The sequence below is a fragment of the Scatophagus argus genome, chromosome 7 (assembly GCF_020382885.2).
Source record: "Scatophagus argus isolate fScaArg1 chromosome 7, fScaArg1.pri, whole genome shotgun sequence".
NCBI lineage: Eukaryota > Metazoa > Chordata > Actinopteri > Scatophagidae > Scatophagus > Scatophagus argus.
The window spans coordinates 1,526,996-1,549,756 of NC_058499.1; the positions used below are offsets into that span (position 1 = coordinate 1,526,996).

The 22,761-nt window shown below is 44.3% G+C and overlaps 2 protein-coding genes across 7 annotated transcripts in view; one reads left to right on the forward strand and one right to left on the reverse strand.

Moving 5' to 3' along the window:
- Positions 1-1,604: 1,604 nt before the first annotated feature.
- LOC124062120 (E3 ubiquitin-protein ligase TRIM39-like) lies at positions 1,605-7,696 on the reverse strand. Of its 3 annotated transcripts, none has more exons than XM_046394641.1 (2): positions 7,545-7,696; positions 1,605-4,184 (listed from the first exon to the last, which is right to left on the reverse strand). In XM_046394641.1, exon 2 carries the CDS (start codon positions 4,173-4,175, stop codon positions 2,466-2,468), a length of 1,710 nt encoding a protein of 569 aa, XP_046250597.1. In that variant the 5' UTR covers positions 4,176-4,184; positions 7,545-7,696; the 3' UTR covers positions 1,605-2,465. The 3 variants fall into 3 exon arrangements, with proteins under 3 accessions (XP_046250597.1, XP_046250596.1, XP_046250598.1); XM_046394640.1 differs by lacking the exon at positions 7,545-7,696 and adding an exon at positions 4,971-5,078; XM_046394642.1 differs by lacking the exon at positions 7,545-7,696 and having other exon boundaries at positions 2,485-2,535; positions 2,570-4,894.
- An 11,583-nt stretch (positions 7,697-19,279) lies between these two features.
- Positions 19,280-22,761, forward strand: part of ptprz1a (protein tyrosine phosphatase receptor type Z1a) — a 61,222-nt gene continuing 57,740 nt past the window's right edge. For 2 of the 4 annotated variants that reach the window (XM_046393648.1, XM_046393649.1), the window contains exon 1: positions 19,288-19,645. In XM_046393648.1, the coding sequence (XP_046249604.1) occupies positions 19,585-19,645 (61 nt within the window). In that variant the 5' untranslated portion in view covers positions 19,288-19,584. Of the gene's footprint in view, positions 19,646-22,761 lie in introns of all 4 variants that reach the window. The other 2 variants (XM_046393646.1, XM_046393645.1) reach the window with 2 other exon arrangements.

Consider the following 22,761-nt stretch of genomic DNA (forward strand, 5'->3'; position numbering starts at 1 on the left):
ATGTAAGAAAAACACTGAAATATAAACTAATGGTAAATCAACTTGTGTAACTGTGAGTCTTGACAGACCACGTAGACATGTTTGCGGTTTGTTCCATCCATGAGTGCTGCAACACGTTCGCGGTGATGCTGCTGAACATACATGTTTGACAAAATGTGACAGCAGCTTGTTTCATTGACATAACTGAACTGATTCAGTGAAAAAATCAAAGCATCAATCTTCAAATTAGTGATTGACCCACTAATTCACAAAGCTACCAAACAACCAAACTTATTTAAAGCAGTTAAACCATGAAAACATCAAAGCGATCAAGTGAAGTCATTTTAAAGTTCAGCTGAAGATCAGAGCATATGAGATCTGTTTTCTTCTACAGTTACTGAAAACACTTCATCAGTACAGTCTCGTTGTAAGAATAATGTTTCTGTCACTCTCTTCTCCTTCCTCCAGTTTCCATGTGGCGTTCACTGACTGACAGCTTCGCAGCTTGTCGCTGAGCGTATTGTGTGCAGGAGCTGCAGGTAATGTGTTGGAGCTGCCCTCTTTATGACAGATGCTCACTCATGCATGAAATTCACACTCAACTAAATATGAGTTCATGTGCTAACATCCAAATGTACAACTTTCTGCTACAGAGCAAAACGTACCCCAGTCAAAGAGCAGAAACAACAACCAGAAGGCTCACGTTTTGATTTCTAAATACGTTTAACATCTTTAAAAGAGAGTGAACGACAGCTTACCTGCTTCTGCTGCCACAGTGAAAGAATGAACACATCTGGGCAGGTAACAGCACACCTGAGACAAATGTAGCCTTAGGCTGTTCATATCAGAGAGAGAGAGAGAGAGAGAGAGAGGGAGAGAGAGAGAGAGAGAGAGGGAGAGAGAGAGAGAGAGAGAGAGAGAGAGAGAGAGAGGGAGAGGAGCGAGAGAGAGAGAGAGAGAGAGAAAGAGAGAGGAGAGAGGGAATGAAAGAAGAAATGAAACTGTATTTCTCAGACAGGAAACACTAACAGTAATCAGCTTTCGGCTGGATAGCAGAACTAAAATGAAGCTGTAAAGAAACAACTTGTAAGATATTGTCAGAATTCAAAGGCAGCTCTGAAACTCTCTGAGGCAGCAGATCATCAGCTGCTGCTGCTCACTTTGTGAGATCCATCTGCCTGGTCAGTTTGGACCTTAGTCCAAACCAACTGTTTGTTTCAAAAAAGGTTTGAAACTTTAGAAAAATGTTTTCTCACACCAACACTTGAGTGGGTGAATTAAACTGTTTCAAACATCCAGGATGGTCACAATCCAGACTGTGGTCTTGTGCCTAATGATCCGGACTGTGGTCTGGATTGGTACCACCCTGGATGTCCTGTGGTCTGGACTTGTGACTGTGCCACACTGCTTTCTGTTGCAGATTTGTGTGTGTAGTCTGGACTCTGCTGTACTGTTGTTTACTATGTTGTTTCATGTGACACATGCAGCACGTTCATTACAGTGTTCCTTCTGAAATGTGACTGGTGCAACATTGTCTTGTGCCTGATGATTCCGTGTTTATTCTGTGAAGCAACTGAAATGTTCATCATGGCTGCCTCTCCTGGGTTTAAGGGCCAGTCTGCACCTTCCTGGATGAATGGGATGAAAGCCACAGACTGAGATAACCAAGAAAACTCACGGCTGCTGAGCAAACCCTGCATTTAAGTTAGTCTGTAAACCGTTGGTCGTTAGCTCAGAAGGCTGTAGTTCAGTTTTATTTAGTGACCCTGAGGAACGAGGGACCAAACCTGGTTTGAAGCTGTTTATTTTGGTAATTTCACTCCACAACATGGACGGCTGCTGATGCGCTGCTGTCGATCAGTCAGTCTTTTGGAGGTCCAGTCCTCAGAAGAGATGATGGCTGACGTGAAGTCCCTCTACGAGTTGATCAGAATGACCGTCACCGTGGTAACCACCGTCTGCAGCAGGAACGCCGCTGACCGAGGTGAGCTGATTAGTGAGGCTTTTCTTTTCTTTTCTAACGCATTTTCAATCTTATGTGCTCATTCAGATAGAAACTTCAAACATTAAATTTTTCCATCTTTCATACATCATCCGTGCTGTTCAACTTTTAAAGCCAGCTTTTTAACAAACATTAAAGTATTCAACATCTTTCTTACATATTTAGTTTATTTACAGATGAATCATGCTAACAGTTATGGTGTTTCCTATTATAGCGGCTATTTGATAACAGACTTTATGTGCCTTATTTGCCAGAGGGTTTACATTTATTTACAGCTACAGGTACAACTTGAATATTGTATTTCTGTGTTGTATGTTTGTAAGCAACAGTTCTTATCTATGAATAAACTGTTCTCTGATGAGCAGGAAAAAAGGAAAATCTGACATAAACAGCAACAACAATGTTCACACCATCCATCACCAATAAATACACATTTTTCACATTAAATGATGTGAATCTTTCTGTCGAAAATCAAATGGTTGTTCTACTCAGTGTGACTGACAGGAGAGATGATCAGAGGGGCGGAGTTTTCACCTTGATTGTTTAGAAATGGACTTAAGTATGGGTAGAGTTTCTCATTGAATGGACACAAGTATGGGTAGAATTTGCCATTGAATGGACAAAAGAATGGGTAGAGTTTGTCAGTGAAGAAGCAGCCAGTAAATGAGTAGATCAGAGCTGCAGCATCAACATCATAAAAGGAGACCAGACCCTCCTCATAATCCACAAACACCCCCACCTTCTCAGGCTGAGACTTCAGACAGAGACGGACTGAAGGGCCAGTAAGAGCTACATACTCACTGTTATTCCTCAACCACATCGCCCAGTAACCGGAGTGAGGACACAGTCTGATTCTGCCCTTCCTGTTGATCGACTCTCTGGCCACTCCTAAAGCCCAGTCAGTCTTCCCTTTAACCTGAACCTCATAATAAAACCTTCCTGAAGAGAAACTCTGCTTGGCTAAGACACAGACAAAATAATCAAATCTCTCTGGGTTGTTTGGGAGATTCGTGTTTACTTCACCATGTTTAACTTGTTTTCCATCTTCAGACAAGATGAGTCGAGGATGTGCTGTATCAGGATCGAGTGTCACATCCACTGCATACTGCTGGACCCTCTTCAACTCAGCCTCAAACAGATTCTTCTTCAGTTTACTGAGCGTCTCCTCCAGCTGACTCACAGCTCTCACTGCAGTCCCCTCATATGAAGGTGGACGGACTCTGACGTCTGTCCAGTCCTTGGTGGGTGGAGCAGCGTTCACTGACAGGAAGCTTTGGAGGAGGTGGAGGTGGTCTTCAGACTGTGAGAGCTGCTCCACCTCAGAGCTTCTCTTCTCCAGCTCAGAGATTTCCTGTTCCAGCTCTTTGATGAAGCCTTCAGCCTGTTTCTCTGTCTTTCTCTGCTTCTCTCTGATGGTGTCCATGAACTCGGCCTGGCTTCTCTCAACAGACTCCTTCAGAGCGGTGAAGACCTGAACACCACCTGCTGTCTCTCTGTCTGCACCTTCCTTACTGAGCTCCACTGAGCGTGTGATCTCCTGAATCTTCAGTCGTCTCTTCTGGATCATCTGCTGAAGTTCAGCCTCTGTCTTCCTCAGCTCTGCCTTCTTTCCTTCATGTTCTTCTTTTAGAGGAACAACATCATGTGTCTTGTGCTCTGAAACAGAGCAGATCATGCAGACACACATCTGGTCGGTCTTGCAGAAGAGCTCCAGCAGTTTGTCGTGCTGCGTGCACATCCTGCCTTCCAGGTTCTCCACAGGGTGGATCAGCTGATGTCTTTTCAGGCCTGAAGCTGTCAGGTGAGGCTGCAGGTGAGTCTGACAGTAGGAGACCAGACACACCAGGCAGGACTTCAGGGCCTTCAGTTTGGTTCCAGTGCAGACGTCACAGGGAACTTCTCCTGGTTTGGAAACTTGTTGCTGTGAGCTGCTGCTGCTGGCTTCCTGTTGAGCTGATTGTCTGAACTGAGCTGCCATCTCAGAGATGAAAGTATTGACCTGCAGCTCAGGTCTTGTGTTGAAAAGCTTTTTGCAGCTGGGACACTGACACTGGACATTAGTATTCCAGTGCTGAGTGATGCAGGTTTTACAGAAGTTGTGTCCACATGGTGTGGTGACAGGATCAGTGAAGACATCCAGACAGATGGAGCACAGAAACTGATCTTCAGTCAGCAGACAGCTGGCAGCAGACATGTCTTCATACTGAGGACAACAAGTGTGACAGTCATTCTGATTCATGTTGTCATATTGCGCACACAGCAGAGAATCAGACACATTAAATGTGCAAGAGAAGAAAACTGGTGTAACAGGTTAACTCTGTTATAGTGTCATCAGTCAGCAGCTTCTAACTGACGTGGCAAAGTTGGGTAATTTTGCATTTCTGCCAGTGACTTTATTCGTTTTTATTCATACGTGTTTGTGTTTTGTGTGCCTCCAGTTGGGTAACTTCTGTCCCTCTTTCCAAAACCAGTGAAAATACTATTTGAAAAAATGTGATTTGTGTTTTCTGTGTTCAGTTGTATAACTACTGTTGTGCTTTTCAAAACCAGTGAAAAGACCTTAAGAATGAAATGTGCAGGAGAAAATATGGAAGCTGCTTCTCTGGACTGCAGGCAACTGAAACTATTTGTCTCCATGTCCCCCACGGGCACCGATGGACCTCAGTTACAAATGTGCCCTGGTTACGGCCCTGAGTGGAACTTCCTGTCTGAGCAGAGCTCAGATTCTGCGCAGGAAACAAGGCAGAAACAGTGAGTAATTTAGCTTAAGATGAAGCCAGCTGTGACTGCATTCTGTCTAATCTTAACTGACCTGAGTGCAGTCACTGTGATTAGGATTTTACAACTTCTGTGCGTCAGAAGTTTGACATTTGTCTGAAGCAGTGTAATTTATGTGGCACAACAGATGTGAGATCAAAGTGTGGTTTGAAATTAAGTCTGACCAAGTATTTAGTGAGTGCATGTTGTGCTTGCAGGGCAGCGTACTCACCAGCGTTTGGCAGAGATTCTGCTTTCTGTTGGATTCAGTTGAAGTTTTCTTTCAGAGAGAAACAAAGAAACTCGACTTGACTGCAGGCCTGCTGACGCTCAGACAAACTTTCACTTTCAGTTCAGGAAATGTGATGTTGACACTTCTCTTCTTTCAGTGTTGCTCCTCCTCTCAGTGTTTGCTCACTGAGGCTCAATGCTCACCCATTTTGACTCCTGAACTTCTGAAAATTAATTTTCAAACAAAAACTACTAAATTCCTGCATCCACTGGAGCACATGAACATGTCGGAAAAAACGGAGACGTTTTGGGGATGTGGAAGCTAATGTGGATCAGAATAAAGAATTGTTACATTTTCAATTAGTTTATATTATTGATCTAATACAAATAATGTCTGCACAACAGTTTAGTTAAAGTTTAATGAAGGTTAGATGAATATATTTGACATTAAAACATATAAATTATCCATGAAATACCTGAGTTTATTGTTACAAAATATAATCATATAATCCAAGAGGAGTCTTGGTGCTGCCACAAGACATCAAAACATCCTGCAACACATTAACATCATTCAAGGATTCAAGGATGGTGGTGGTGGGGGTGTTAGCAGCAGCAGGGGCTGCAGAGGTCCTCCAGAGTTCAACAGTCTCACAGCTTCTGGGAAGAAGCTTTTCCTCAGTCTGGTGGTCCTGCTCTTGATGCTCCGCAGCCTCCTGCCTGAGGGGAGAGGGGCAAACAGTTTGTGTGAGGGGTGGGTGGGGTCCTTCATGATGCAGAAGGCCCTTTTCCTGCACCTGGAGGTGTAAATGTCTGTGGTGGTGGATAGGCTGTGTCCCACAGTCTTCTGTGCAGCTTTCACCACCCTCTGCAGAGCCTTCTTCTCTGCTGCAGAGCAGCTGCTGTACCACACAGTGATGCAGGAGCACAGGACGCTCTCCACCACACATCTGTAGAATGATGTCAGAGCTGAGCTCCCCAGTCCGGCACGCCTCAGCCTCCTGAGGAAGAAGAGGTGCTGGTGTGCCTTCCTGATGAGGCAGGAAGTGTTGTTGCTCCAGGTGAGGTCGTCCGTTATGTGGACGCTCAGGTACCTGAAGCTGGAGACCACTTCCACTGCTGTCCCTCCAATGTACAGGGGAGGAAGGCGGAGATGTCTTCCCCTTCTGAAGTCCACGATCATCTCCTTAGTCTTCTTCACGCTGATGCAGAGGTTGTTCTCTCTGCATCAACACTCCAGGTGTTCCACCTCCTGCCTGTAGTCGAACTCGTCGCTGTTGATGATGTGTCCGACCACAGCTGAATCATCTGCAAACTTCACGATCACGATCATCATCATGTTATATGTTATATGTTTATCAGTCATGTTATATGACTGCTCCAGGCCTGAAAGGAATTTTATTTTTTTTGTTTAAAACTTCCCAATTTATAATTTGAAGGAAGAAAAGTTCGCATTCACAACATATTTACCTTTTGTGAAATAACGAGAAAGTTTTGTGATCAAAAGTTCAAAAGTAAAATGTTGTAACGAGTCCAAAAGCTTCTTGTGAAACAGAATCATTTGATGTCTGGTAATAAAAAGCAAATACATCACAATCACACGATGAATATTTTGTTATCATATGAAAAAAAAAATTCTTTTAAAAAGGTTTCTTCTGACAACAAAAACCTGAGAAATATGTCTTATTGTTGGGTCAAACAGATTCTTCTTCAGTTTACTGAGCGTCTCCTCCAGCTGACTCACAGCTCTCACTGCAGTCCCCTCATATGATGGTGGACGGACTCTGACGTCTGTCCAGTCCTTGGTGGGTGGAGCAGCGTTCACTGACAGGAAGCTTTGGAGGAGGTGGAGGTGGTCTTCAGACTGTGAGAGCTGCTCCACCTCAGAGCTTCTCTTCTCCAGCTCAGAGATTTCCTGTTCCAGCTCTTTGATGAGGCCTTCAGCCTGTTTCTCTGTCTTTCTCTGCTTCTCTCTGATGGTGTCCATGAACTCGGCCTGGCTTCTCTCAACAGACTCCTTCAGAGCGGTGAAGACCTGAACACCACCTGCTGTCTCTCTGTCTGCACCTTCCTTACTGAGCTCCACTGAGCGTGTGATCTCCTGAATCTTCAGTCGTCTCTTCTGGATCATCTGCTGAAGTTCAGCCTCTGTCTTCCTCAGCTCTGCCTTCTTTCCTTCACATCCTTCTTTTAGAGGAACAACATCATGTGTCTTGTGCTCTGAAACAGTGCAGATCATGTCAAGTCAGCTCTGTGTTTTCATAGGCAATTCATACATGTTATATAAAACCAGATAATATCCTCCGTACTTTGGCCTAACCAAAGGGCATCAGCTAGTTAGCTTTTAGCAGGACTGGTTTAACTGGTTTGACAATTTTCTTACATTAGATTTAGCTGTTATAATGAAATACATTTCAGATGCATTGGAGTATCAGAACTGTTTTTTCTAGTACACGAAACAAGACAAGAAGAAAAAATGTGTCAAATTGGCAAATGTTAATGTAAAAATATCAGACTGATTTTATTTTGGCCACATATTCAGTCAGTGCATGTTGTGTTAGCAGGGCAGCGTACTCACCAGCGTTTGGCAGAGATTCTGCTGTTTTGTTGGCTTCAGTTGAAGTTTCCTTCAGAGACAAACGGAGAGACTCGACTGGACTGCAGTCCTGCTGTCGCTCAGACAAACCTTCACTTTCATTTGGGTTGAAGATTTACTTCTTCAAGTGTTGCTCCACCTCTCAGCTCTGTAAGTGAGGTCTTATTGCCTCACCGGGAAAAGCCTTCTCTGCCATTGTGAGGTTTCTAAAATAATAAATAAAAATATTTCATTCAAAGATCTCTTAAGAGAAATTAAAATCACATATTTTAGAAAAGCTCCCTTAATTTATTCCATTTATAATTATCACTCTTATTTCCACACATGATTGTGAAAAACATAAAGCACAGACCTTTGAAAGGTAAGAAGTAAGGAGTTTATTAACTCCTACATTCATGTGATTTATTTCAGTAACAGACTGGTGATACAGTTAATTATGGAGAGTATGTGTCAGGCTGCAGTTTCTTATAAGCTCCACCAGAGGGCGTCCCCAGCCTCTCTACAAACATCGATGTTCATATCAGCTGCTCAGACATAACTAAACACAACACAAGCTTGACATTACACTCAGTTATACTGCTATATTATTTTTTATATTCATTGTGCTGAGAGGCAGAAGGGGGAGTAACGTCTATGGCCAGAGGCTAATGGAATGTAACAGAAAACCAAAATGTCAGATGTTACCGTTAGATCAGGTGAACTGGGACACACCTGGATGTTGTAGCATTTCAGGCCATGCTGTCGCCTTCAGTTAGGACTTTGACAACACGGACAGTTTGATCTGCAGTGTTTCTTTCCTCTCACTGGTATGCAGCTACAGAGTTTGTTTCACAAAGTCCTCCTGAAGTTTAATCTTGAAATTAAACTTTTTTCCCTAACAAAGGTGTATTTGTCCCCGTAATTTTCGTGGCAATGATCTTCAACTGCTGGTTAAGTTTATGGTTTTTATTTTCTCACTTCAACTTAGTACATTGAATATTGCATAAACTAAAACCACCGTAAGAGTTTGTGCCTCATTACGGGTCAGAAACTGAAAACATTAGCTCAGGTTGCACTATGTGACTATCTCTTATGAGCGCTGTAGCCTAACCGAAAGATTCCTGTAGCATGCGCAGTAGACCGACATCAAGCCTATCAAAATAAAAGTTCCTCTTTCAACAGTGCATAGAAAAGCATATGATTCCTCTGTACATTAACCAAAGTTACTGCTAATAAGATAACATTAATGCAGTATCAAAAATAGAATGCATATCAACCTTTATATTAATAAGGAAATTCACCTAAAATAATGAACCTTTTGCGGGGTCATTTACAAAAGGTCTTGTGACAAGTTTGCATAATTTTTGATTTTCTCCCTCCGGCTCTGAAAAAGATGGGGGTGAGCCATGCACTTGCATACGTAATTTTGTGTGGACCTTCAGGTTGGTCTTTTTGTGTCAACCAGTTGATAAATGAAAGCAGCTCTGACGTTCTCTATTTCACAGTTCTAAAAATACTTTATTAACATTTATTTGTGTTAAAGTTCAGCATAGTCCCGATGGCTGCAGCAGCGTGTAACGAGCCATTCGACCTTTTCTTTTTCGTGTTCATCCCTGGTTTACTTCAGCAGTATCCCAGAGGATTGTTTTCATAATAAGATTGTTTGGGTCCCTTAGAAACTTGCTAACAGTCAGATTCAATTAAAACATGATGCCAACATCCCGACAAATGCTCCCTACTACTCTCAGCGAAACACTGGCTTTGAAAGTCACTTGTGTCCTCTGTGAAGAGCTGACCTTCGTGTCCTCGTCTGGAGCCTTTTCACGTGCTAAAATAAGAGCTTCCCCCTCTTTTCCCGCATCGACATGAGCAAAGTGAGTGCTGTGAAAAGCCCAGAGAGAGCTTCCATTTGATGACTGGCAGCCTCAGGTCTTGTGTCTGTGTGACACTATGGGCCACTACTAAAGCCTGTCTTTCTTCTGCTGCAGAATAACAGTGAAGGAAAAGAAAAGAGGTGGTGCATGATGAGGAGGAGGGGGATTTTAGAAGAAAAAAGGGGGGGATCTGGCTTTTGAAACCAGCCTGGCGCAGATGTACAGGGCAGGAGGATTAGGCTGCGGGTGTTGGTGACGTTCATCGCTCCATTCTCCCTTCGTTGTGGCCCTTTATGGCTTCCAGTAGCCTCAGGATGGTAAGCTCCCGGCTGGCTTGCCAATGGTGCTCAATGTGGACCTGACAATGGTGGAGCAACCTCCCAAACCCCACCAACTTCCAGCTCCGAACTCACCCCTCCTCACAGCAACAGTGTGGATTGTGAAAACAACAACCTGTTCATGCACCACATTGTGGGGACCCCACGCCCTTCTGGGGACATAAGCTGGTCCCTGCAAGGTGAGCTTCAACAATCCAAGTCACAGGCTAACAGCTTCTGGCTTCATTAGCCACTACTGGCATAACACACCAGCATCAGTTATCAAGCTGTTGACGGTTGAGTTGCATTGTGGATAATCAGTGGGTAGTCAGATATGATGAGGAAGAAGAATCACACGTTCAAACCAATAAGAAGCGAATGCAGTTCAGAACGCTGACGGAGCATCGGCAGCCGACACCTTGAGCACTGAGACCACTAATGCACTAATAACACTAATGACCACGTGGAGCAGGATTTGGACCTGTTTTTCTCTGTGATGAAACAGAACCAAAAAAAAGATGGCGTCTGAACCAGGAAGTGAAGCGACAATAAGATTTAAGTAGAGGAACAAGAATTGTAAGTACTGCTCAGGTTTAAGGTTTATTTTATTGTATTAATTTATTATTTTTATTATTACTTTATTGTGTTTATCATCTTGTAAAGCATTTGGTAACATCTGCTTTGAAGAGTGTTATATAAATAAAGATTAGTATTATTATTACTATTACAATTCTTTACTATCAAAGCAGCCAACCAACACTCCTTTCAGAGGGTTAGAAAGAAGACAAGCCAGCACCATCAATACCTCGACCAAGTTTGTTCAGACTGATTCGCTGCTCAGCCACCGTGAACTTTGAGGTATTAAGGACTGGCATGAAAATGTGAAACGTTTTAACTTGTCCAACTTCAGAAAGCCAGACTTTCTCATCAGCCTCAGATGCGTTTAGCAGTAAACTGAGCTGGTGAACATCACACCTGAACTGAAGTCATTTTGGTCTCCATGCTCACCTTTACAGTTCTTGTTTCATTTTGACTTGGGAACATATGACTTCCTGGTCCTTGCACATCATCCTAATACAGCACCCTGCAGTGCTGAAAGAGAAGAGCGAGACAAGCACATATTCTCTGAGCGCATTGTGGAGAGGAATGCCATTGAATTTGGGTGTTTTTTCATGCGCCAGCCCCTTTTGTGTGCAGGCTAAGGAAGTCCATTGTGCAGGCAGACACCCTGAGAAAAGAGGCGAGCTTGGAGCTGTTGTCTGCCGGTGCTTCTGCAGAGCTCGAGCCCCAGAAAGACCTGAATGAAGCTCTGCCATCGGAAGCAGCCGGCCCGAACCGAGAGACAATACCCCCGGGCAACTTTGAAGACCAGCAACATTTAAAAATGCAGCTTCACTATATTAATTATGCATTCATGCTTTTGTCTTCTTTTTATGCGAGGGCAGAATGGGGGAGCCATGAAGTTTAGGATTCAACAGGTCTGAGGCAGGGAGGGAGATTACAGTGAAAAAAGATCACATGCAAATCATTTTGGAAATGCTGCTGTTGGAAATTCATTGAGGGAGAAATGTGTGTGTGTGTGTGTTAGGCGGGATGTGAGTTTCGAGAGATTACGAACACGTAGAGGAACGTGAGCAATTTTTTAAAAAATACTTTCCTGTATCTAAAACTTTGTGTTCAATAAGAAGACGACAGAGAAATCCGCAGAGGTCTACGGAGCCCTGGGTTTCATTTCGCAGAGCATGTTGCTAGGAAACTCTGAATTACAGCTGGGAGTTGCATTTCGCAGACTCTTTCTTTAAGGCCTTTCTCCCCTCTCCTCCCTCTGCTGCCGGCAGGACACACATAAAGCAGCTTTCGGGAGGCATTGAGGTGAATTTCTGCTGGCTGGCGGCTCTGTCAGGTGGCTCTGTTGTGCTCAGAGTCGCCAGAAGCAGCTCCGTTTGGACCAGTGGGAAGGTTTATTCACAAAAAGCCAACACTGCTTTGAAAAATCACTGTTTGGGAGGAATTCATGGATCATTTACAACTGAGCCTGACACACTGAGAACAGAAGAACGTCGAACTCCCCCTGCTGGCCAACGGACAAACTGCTCGTGTCAACGTTTGGGTTATTGGTGACATTTGTGAGGTACAAACAATGCAGCCAGAATGTGGTGCATCCTGATATTATAAACAGAAGTGGCCATCATCTTTACATGGATAATAATTAGAAATTAGAAATTATATTATTTTGGGCATAAAATAGTGAGATGTTGTCTATATATTGTAGTTCTAGCTGCTTGCAAGAATAAAAACATATGGCAATAGTTTTGGTTTGTTTCAAGTTTTCACTGCCTAAAACCAATTTTAAAATGGTTTCTACTGCTCTTTTCAGTATAAATGAGTTTATCACCACTAACGTTATTGTTTTTCTTAGCCATGCTTTACAGCGAAGTGGAAAACAGCAGTAAACATGGGCCTGCATACTTATAAAAATGAAACTGTGCAGTGTAAAACTGTGTTGTATTTAATTTTCTCCAATTTTATTTATTTATTTATTTTTTTGACCATGATTTGTCTTCGGTCTTGTTTGCCGCAATGATTTGGCATGTTCAGATAATAACAGGCCTGGATTCCCGGTTTTATTCCACGGTCAAACTCCATCTGCTCCAGTTGGTCAAACATTTGTTTACTGCGTCCACAAACCTCCTGAAGATAATTAGAATCGATCTCTGGAAGTTTTCTGTGAGCGACACAGAAACCTGTTTTACTGCTGACCGCTCAGTTCACCTTCCCTTCTCCCAGCTGCTTCCTGTCATGTTGTTATTAGGTGAGTGGGCTGAACACAGGTGCACCGCAGAAAGAAATTTACATTTGAAAACTAATTTCTTACTATTCTAAAATACTGACAAATCCATTAACACATATTATGGACTTTTTAATTTATTTATACAATAACATCTAATAATGTGTTCTATTATATTGCTTTGTTTCATTGTAGCAGAGATTAGTGATGAATTAAGTACAAGCAAGCCAGTAATGATGTCAACAGAAATCAATGTATTGTTATTTAAAGAAAAGTTTGGTCACATCTGCCGTTCATAATCAAATACAGTTTGTTTCAGGATCATTTTCATGTACATCATTAACACTCGCTCATCATAATATTTTACCTTTTTCCAGGTAGACCTCAGGTGAAGGCTGAACAGCTCTGATTTATGCTTTTTGTAAACTGACAAAATGACTTGCTGTCTTCAGCGCAGAACTTCGACGCAGCAGTCCTGACCGCGTGTTGCGGAGTGCGGCTGGGGTCGGAGGTCACATGTGTTTGCGGCGTGTAACTCACCATGTGTTTTAAATCCAGGCAGGACTGCATGAATGAGCGCCTGAATGCAAAGCTCATTAGTGCTGCAGGAGGCTGTAGGAGGAGAGTCAGAGATCGTGTAGCTGAAGTGAACGCTGAAGTGGCTCAACACATTCCTGCCTCTTTATTAAGGTGATCTGTGACCCCGTCTGTCCCAGAATAGAAAGTTTTTCCATTGTGAGTGTGTGATGGCCGATGCTAATACAGTGCATATCGGACCTCTTCTCTCCTAAAAAGGAACTTGTTGTCAGTTGAGAGACCACTTAGTGCTCTTATACTCCCCTCAGTGTGCAGATAAAAGTGAATCGGACCTGCTGGTTTCTGAAGCCTCCTCCACTGGAGAGGCTGAAGAGGAGCGTTTTGTTTTACTGCCGGTATGCAGAGAGCAGCCCGGACGCACAAAGACGCCGGTAATAACAGTTAATCTTTGCAAAGGTTCAATGGCTGCCAACCAACCAAACAACCAACCAGCCGGCTGCGATTCAGAGCCGACCCAACAATGGCAAGGAAACATCAAAGTGGAGGCAGCGCCGAGCGGCCGGTTCCCATCACCTAAATCAACAAGACCTCGGCTGAAAGTAAACATGCAGACTTAACAGAAGGAGTCACGCTCATACGGTTGTTTCAGACTTCCAGTTACTCTGAGCGTTTCTATATATGCATTATGTCTCTAGTCCATTTCTGCTTCAATTACTGGTGCATTTGTTTTGTTTCAGGTTCCGGTGAGACACATCAGACAAACATATGAGTCTGGTTTGGGAACTGCTGCACTTATTTATTTCCTGGAGAGTTTCAGTGACCTCAAAGCATAGTTCTGTTATTGTCAACAAATCCCATGACACAACCAGAACCGCCAATCTCTCAGTGCCTTCTGACTTCCTGTCTGCCTCCACTGGCTCCAGCTGAAAGTGTAAATCTTTAAAAATGACTCACAAATATATGAAGTTTCAAGTTCAAGTTGATTTGTTGTTTAAACTGTGAAACATTTGAACATGGAGTTCGTGCAGCGGACTGAGTACACGTGACGAACTCAGCAGTCACGTCTGCAGGATGGCGGGTCCAGGTCTGTTGTCCTCTGAGCTGAGCTGATGTCTCTATCAGATGTTTTGAACTTGACCCGTGTGATCGACCGCCGGGTCTGACACTTTGTGACGTGACAGAAACACCGCATGGCTTCGATCAGGATCCCCAGAGGGCTCTGAACCTGCCTGACTGCTACCAGCTCCAGAGCTCGACCTCTGACCTCTCTGTCGGGGGGAGAGGGTGGTTATGCAGTGGGTTTGGCAGTGAGAGGAGGGGGGCGTTTAATGACACCCAGTGTGTTCTGTGTGACATGACCTCATTACCTCAATCCATGTTTTGATAGGAGGGGGAGATTATCCTCAGCCTGACAACAGTTCAACTCCACCGCTGCTGTTGAGGGGCACTTCACCCAGTTACAAAACAAGATGCAGATATACAGATACCTTTTGTCCGTCCACGCAGCCGTCCGTCCACTTTCTTCCACTTACCTGGGGTCTGGTCACAGTGGCAGCAGGCTAAGCAGGGTACTCCAGATGTCCCACTCCCCAGCAGTGTTTTCCAGCAGCTTCTGGAGGATTCCTAAGTGCTCCCAGTCCAGATGGGATATGAAATCCCTCTCATGAGTTCTGGGTCTACCAAGAGGTCTCTTCCCCTTTTCCCTTGACCTTCCTCTTCCTCTTCCTTGGATGTGCTTGGAGAGCCTCCAAAGGGAGGCACCGAGGAGGCTCCTGATCCCTTAGCATCATGGCTGATCCTTCATGATCATATGTAAGGGTTGGAACGTTGATCAACTGGCAAAACAAGACCACCAACATCACTTGGCAACCATGTGACTCCATCTAACACCACCACCACCTTCTCCTATCTGTGGTTTCCAGAAATGTGCGCTGCCAACATTCGGGGGTCTGGGCTGCATCTTTTCACATTCTTATTTTATACGTCACACTGTCGCACTGAGCATGTTGAGACTAAGACTTTTTCTGCTGTACTTTCCTCATGCTGGGCTCTCACTGTTAGCTTGTTTGTGTGAATGTGTTGACCTGCATTACGTTGAATCAGGGCAGAGCTGAAGACAAGCATCTCTGTAAAAATAAAGGTTAGAAACAACAATAAAAAGTGGATGTGCTTATCTGATGTCCTGAAAAACGCTCTGGGAACCTTCACTCTGGGGATTTGTTGTTCGTTCATTTCAATGGCCGACGCTCTTTCCCACGTAACATCATCTGAGGGTGGAACCCGTCTGCGGATCTGAAACAGGTTGTTTGTCTTTTTCTGTGTGACTGTAAAAGGAAACTGACTACAACTTTCTTCAGTGAGTGTTGAAACAAAGATGGAAAACCTGCGAATTGTCCTGTGAACCCGAAGGCAAAAAGTTCTGATAGCTAAACAACGAAGCAGGTCAGCTGTAAATGAACTGAAGCAGGAAGTCAGTCTGTGAACTGTACTGGATGTTAGAACAGCTTGAGTTATAATTTTGCCTTTTGTTTTTGACTAACATGAAGGTTTGTTCCCATGAGAGGAAAAGCGATTTCAGTAACTACTGGCTAAGTCACCAAAGCCACATGATCTCCTGGGGGGGTGCATGAATACTGCATGAATACTGCATGAATACTGCACCACTTTTACAGACATTTTAAACTTTTTGCATATCATTGAACTCTGTCCACATTAAAGTTTTTGCATATCATTTGACGCCATTCATATTTTATTTATTTTTTTTAGACCTTTGGATGCGTAGGAAGGAATGAAGGCAGGTGACTTTGAATGTTTTTGTTGTTATGGTCACGTGACATACAGTTGCAGTTTATGTAGCTGAGGAAAAGATGATTGGATTAAAATGCATTTAGTAACGTTATGTATGTGACACAAGTTATGTACGTTAGCTTACGGGCAGTTCAAATAGGTCAGTGTTGAATTTTGGTTTCATATGGGACATGAATGTTGGTCTCCAGAGAGAAAGTCCACCACCCAAACCTCCTGCACGTGCCGACTTTCCATCTCTTTACACTGCAGTTGCCAAACCAAACGTTAGGCTACTGGACAAGTTATCATGTTGTTATTATGTTGTTTTAGGGTGACGTTTGCTCCGTCCACCACCTTCACTTCAGGGTTGATCCATCAGTTTCCGTCTGCTCCCTGTGCAGGATCGATGACCTGTTCGTCCTGTTAATCTGCTCGGAGTTCTGCGCTTGGACCTCGTGGGCTGGACACTGTGAGTAAATCTGTCTCGCTCTCTGACCTGTTAGGCTTCCTCCAGAGACTCCGTCAGGTCGCAGGCTCGTGTTGTGGAGAAAAATCAGTGCAGTTTGTAGGAGATTCATAGGAAAGCTCTCCCAAAGCTTCCAAAAAAATCCCTGAATGGGTGCTCTGTGGGAGTACAACTAATTTTATTAGCCCCCTTGGAAACATTCAACCTAACAAGTGGAAAGCAGTTTCTGCATAAATTAAAGATAATCCAGAGTAAATTATGCTAATATATTCACTCAGATAAAGGAGGGGGTGGTGTGGTCCGTTTATTGTGAGGTTAAAAAATCTGAGCCAGTGGTTGAAACTGAGCTGGGGGGGAAACTTAAAAGTTTTTTGAGGGTTTAGCTTGTGAGGAAACAACGGCACCATGTTGCATCGAGGAACAAAGCTGTGATGAGAAAATCGCCGTCAGCGGGTGACCTTTTCCTGAGGTTCACCTCTTCAGTTTCCTGTTGGGTTTTCTTTTCTTCCATTCGGCCTTCATTTTCTTACGGTCAACATTTAGCCAAGTCAAAGAACGTTTTCTCCATTTTGTCACTCCAGTTCAGTTACCAGAATGAAATACTGGCATTCTACGTTTCTTCAACCTATGGAAATGTTACATTTGTTTGTTTAATCACATAAACATTATCACAATACATATCAGATTATGCTCAGATGACATGCATAAGCGCTGACTTTCTAACAAAGACAACTGTTTATTTTCCACTTCAGCTGACAAAACCAGGACATTTTAAAGACTGCCTGGACATTTTGCACCACCAGGGTGTGATAGAGTATTAACTCTCAAAACTTTTTAACAATTAGCATCTAAGCTAGCTGGTGACAATACCAGTGTTCAGCTCTATGTTAGCCTTGGTCTTGTTGTCAAAACATCCGGATAGCCCCCTGGTGGCTGGCTGCAGTACAGCACATAAACCCCGCGACCTACACGTGAGCAAATGGGCCAAGCTAAAAATTCAAGTCAAAGTCAAATAAATCTTTCCTAAAGATGGTTTCTGGCATTTAAGGTTGTTCTTATCACGCTGATGTTTGTTCAAGTCTTCATTTTTCTGATCGGTTTGGTTTTAATTAGTTATTTGATGCTATGAAAAGGGACTGAAACGTCATGACTGGCAGCTGAGCGCTGCTCCTGATTGGCTCAGATGGGTGTGTGGGCTCCACCTCCCAATCAGACTCTTTGGATACACAGAAATGAAGCTGATTTCCAGCTTCTTTGCCCACAGTGGAGAAAACAGAGAAGATGATTTCTATCAAAATGTTAAACTGCTCCTGCTTCTTTTTAAGAAACTTAAAGGTTTTGTCTTAAAGGTCTGAAATTCCAAAACCAACTCAGTAGATAGTGTTACATCCTGTGATCCCAGCTGACATAAAACTAAACTCTCTCTCACACACACTTGTTCCACATTCCCAGAGTGAATTGTGATTTCTGGGTCACTGCTGATGCTTTGGTCTCCGTTTCAGTGCGAGGTGGACGTGTCTCTCGGGGGTCAGGAGGTCGGCAGCCTGGTGAACCCGTCCACACACACACTTAAAAACAAAAAGACACTCCTCTCAGTTGTTTCACTCAGTTACTCCTCACGTTGTATTAATGACTCCCTGCTGTCGTCAGGCTGCTGCGCCGCCCATGAAGTTCTCATGGGAGAATCGGCAGCTGATGATGTCTTCTGGAATATCACTTTCAGGTGAAGTTTTTTGGTTTCTTACTTTAATTATGAGGAGGCTAACTGATGACTGGTTTAAAAAAAGCATTTTGGTTACTTGCTTCTGCTGTTTATTGATTTATTTGCTGTTATTGTTTTGTATCCATGATTATTCCTAATGATGGGCGCAGCTTTTCTCGGAAGGCAAATGAACGAATGAATACGACTTGTCACACGTTGGGTAAATGAGATAATGTTATCATATCTCTGCCTTGCAATGAGGGACGAGAAGATGACCTGAAGGAGTGGCCTCAGATAGCAGTGACAAACTAAGTTAGCCCAGTGTTAGCTAAAGCGTTGTGGAGCTCAGAGTTGTGTTGTTGTTTGTCGTACCGTCGGTCTTCTGTGTGGGTTAAACAACAGGGCGTCGTCCAGCAACAGAACAGGAAACTGAGCCAGAAAGTCTTCACATGAAGATCGAGGTGGTTGATGGATGAAACAAATGCAGGACTTTCAACAAACCAAAAAGTCAAAGGTGAATTACCTTATGTTTTCCCTGAACCAAACCCAGTAGTTTTTATGCCTAAACTAACCAAACTACAGCTGCAGGTCATGTGACCAAGGCAACAAAGGTCGTGCACGTCATCCCACGAGACCACGTTGGTTCCTGAGTAAACCGAAGCAGCACAGTAGCGGGCAGGTGAACAGTCAGGTGAGTCATTTCATGATTCATGTGGTTCACGCAGTTCATTTTGTCATATTGTTTTCACACTGTTGTTTGGTGAAAATATTTAATATTTCAGTTGATATTATAATAAGAGGCGTGGGGATCGATAAGGGGCCCACAGTTAACGGCCCTGTCCTTCATCCGGCCCTGCACATCACATAAAGTCAGAACAGTCAGACCACTTGAAACCACTTGGAGAAGACGAGATCATCCACCTCTGTGTTCCCATCTTTCTCTTCTTTCTACTCCTTTTCTCCTGTTCCTCCATTTCCCTTCTTCCCAACTCTTTTCTTATTTTCATTCTTATGTTTTTTGTATAAACTATACTTTTTCAGGTTCTCGTTTTTTAACTTTTCCTCCTTTCTCCTCCATCTTTCTTTGCTCTCTCCTTCTCTCATTCTTCTGTGCCTCCTGTTTTTCCTCATCTTCCTCCCCTCTAAACTTTTCTCTAACGCTGACCTCCTGTCAGTCCTGCCTCGATACAAACAACAAACATAAATAAGGAAGTGAATGAATAAACTTTTAGCAGACGTTAACATCTAAATAACGTCAGTCAAGCTGCTCGGTGTCACTTGTGGTTTCTGTGTGGAGGAAGTGAGGCCGCTGTGGCTGCGGGCTGTGGGCGGCGCACAGCTTCAGTCTGGCGGATCCTCTTCAGTCAGTCAGTCCGTGTGGAGGAGAGCGGACGGAGCGGAGCGGCGCACCGGGATCTGTACTACACGGTAACGGCACCAAGACCACATCAGACCGGCAGAGAGCGGCGAGCAGCATGGAGCTGTGAGGGCTGCGGGCCGACCGGGACCTCCTCCCCAAAGAGCACAGTTTGATCAGCTTATTCACCGCATCTGCGAGCTTTTCCCCCCAACATGGAGCCTACAAGCTGCTGGCTGCTGCTGGCTGCTGCCTTCATCCTCATCTGCCACCAAGGTAAGGCTCGCCACCCCTCATGTTTTGTCCTCGCGTGACGCAGAAACCCTCAGATCAGACTGTATGAAGACCTGGTGCTTTTCAACTTGCTGTGCCAACTTGCGCAGCAGCGTCAGGTGGGCTGTGAAGGCAACCCTGTCCGAACCAAAAACCGGGGAAGGCTTCGTGTATGCTGAGTGTTTTATATTTCGGTCAGACCTGGAAACCGTTTTTGAACCTGCAGCGCGTAACGCGTCGCGCGCCTTTGGAAACGAATCCAAAACGCAGGTGATTTTCGGACTGGGTCGAGATGAGTCCCGTGTTTAGTGATGATCAGCGTCACTGCTCCTCTGCGGGTCGCTGGGACCGCGGATTAAAACGTTTGGGAGGCGCAGGGCGTCACATATCGGCTCCAAACCGGAGCTGTCAAGCATGAAAAGAGAAGTTTGGACACGGTAGTCTGACTGGCTTATTAAGGGTGTCGGAGGCTCAAGATCTGGCAACATGAACAGCAGTGATCCCATAATGCCTCTCGGAAACAGAGACCATCACTGTAGAAAACAACAGAAACTAATGCACCTGTTTGAGTTCCCTTCCTGAAGCATTTTACATGACCACGTGACTGTCAGAAGGCCCTGATGTCTGCTGTCGCTGTCAGTGTGAGACGTGCAGCAGTAAATCAGCTTGTTTCAGGTGTAGCTGAGGTGACCTGTCTGAAGAGTGCAGGGTGATGTTTAAACCAGCAGAGATGTGAGGCTGAGCTCGTGTGTCTCAGAGGTGATTGTGTTGGTCCTGCAGTCACATCATGGGGCCAGAGTGATCGCTGCTACCAGCCCCTAACCTCCACCTCTGCTACACCTCAGGCTTTAAAGAACATCATTCAGTTTCTCCACAAAGGCTCAGTAAGTCAGTAACTTTGAGACGTGCTGTGAAACGTCACAGCCTCCTTTCTCTGACTGCGACCTCCCTCACTGTGATTGGTCACACGTCACGAGTAACAGCCAATCAACACAGTAATATGAATGTACAACTAATAAATATTATCACTCACAAAGTAGTTGAAGTATAAAGTAGCAGGAAATAGAAAGTACAAAGTACTGCAAGTACCTTTAAAATGTACTTAATTGCAGTACTCAAGGAAATTGTACATAGTTATATTCCATCACCGGTTAGTGTCAGTTTTAATAAATGTACATTTTTACTGCAAACCTGTATTGATTGTAGCTATCGATGATTCGTCCCTTTGATTTCTAACAGCAGAGCTGTTGAATCCTGCTCCACGGCGTTTTGGTAAACGCTCTGGAGCTTTTCTTCATGTCACGTTCGTCGTCCACGTAGAAGTTAACCGTTCAGTCTTCCCACCTGTGGTAGCTGTTCTGTCAGTGATGAGTTTTCCAGATGCACAATTTGATTTAGTGACATAATTGGTTTTCATTTGTGGTTTTATTTTATTTTTACGTTGGTTTATTACCTTAAGGAATAAGAACATTTTGACGCATTATCCCGATCTCAGCCTGACGTTACTGATATCTTTGGGAACTTTCCGATCTGCAATAAATTCCAGTTTGTTTGGTTGGTCACACAGGAAGTGCTCGTATTAACGAACCCACCAGGTTGTCCTGCTGGGCTGAAGAGCTTTAAGAAGTCAGTGGAGATGAATCAGGATCTCACATAAGCTGGGACTCTGGAAGGGTCTCCCAGCTCCTTAGCGTCTGGGTTGCCCTCCCAGCCGGTCGGTACAGTCGCAGTGTGCCAGAGAGGACACCGATGTGCTTGGTTGAATCTTTTTGGGTGGTGAGATGTGAAACAAAGATTGGGGTGGGGGGAGCTGGTCGCAGCCAGTTTGAGCTGAAGAGATGTGAAACCTTTTGTGCCCGGGCCAGTGAGCCTGGATCTGTGCTGGAACGTTTGGGTACCTGCAGAAAGACTCTGGGCCTCTTCAGCCCTCCTCCGATTTGACTTGGGGCTGTTTTGATGAAACGTCGGGGCACAAAGGAGGTGCCAGCTCACTGAGGAGGCAGCGCAGGAATGGTTGATGGCGCGAGAAAAGACACACGAGGAGAAAACTCAGCACCATCTGTCCTCCCAAAAGATATTTGTGAATGGGCAGCGCCAGTCGTGCCCAGCACTCCGGCTGGGCTCATGGAGGCCCCGGGCCTCTTGTTGTCTAACAGGGAGTCTGCTGACAGATGGCCGTCGCAGTCAGACAGTCTGTCAGTCAGACGCATGCAGGGGGCGGCTGTAGTGATCACCACCACCACAGACACCAAACATGCCAACTGACCGAGCTGTTTGTATTCTGTTCTTATTGAAGGACCGACACTCAGCCTGTCTGAAAACAGTCCTCATACGCAGATGTGGAAAGTATTGCTGGTCTCCTCCTGTCCATATTGGTCACAGATTAGGTTCTCGTGTAGGTGATGGGGGTCTGACATGAGCTAATTCAAGCGGTCTGAGAGGAAACTTGTGCACCTCCTCTTGGCTCTGTTTTCAGGCCTCAGAAAGTCGAGCTCCTCACAGGAGACGTCAGTGGACGGAGTGTTGTGACACAAGGTGGACGGTTTTGCTTTTTGTACGGGTTTGGTCTACTGTGGCTGGAAGTGAGAATCCTCCAATGTCTTTTCACTGCAGAATTCACTGTTTGTGTTTCCTCCACACTGTGTCATCTACAGTGACCAAAAACAGAAAACACCTGACCAAAAACCAGAGTCCAACCAGAACTGGAAAACATTCACAGCTCTTAAATTTAAGTCTCCCTGCTCCTTTAAAAATATGAATGAACTGAACTCATGTTGAACAGTTAGTTCAGAGTCATCTCAGTGAGATTTGAAATTATAAAACTCATACTATGATGTAAACGTGTTCTCCAAGGCGTGTCAGTACACCATGATGTCACTGCTGGGTGTGGTCACAGGTGCAACACCTCTGGTAATAATAGGGATGCTGGCTGAAGTGAAAGACGTCTGAATTTGAAGTTTACTTAAAAGTCTAACTTGTTATTTTATGTCACAACATTTTAGAGATGTGTAGAGATGTGTACCTGTAGCAAGACCAGGCAACACATCACTGCAGAAGATCTTTGCATTGGTCAAGTCCACCTTATTCACACAGCCGAGTATCAAGAGAAAAATGGAAGA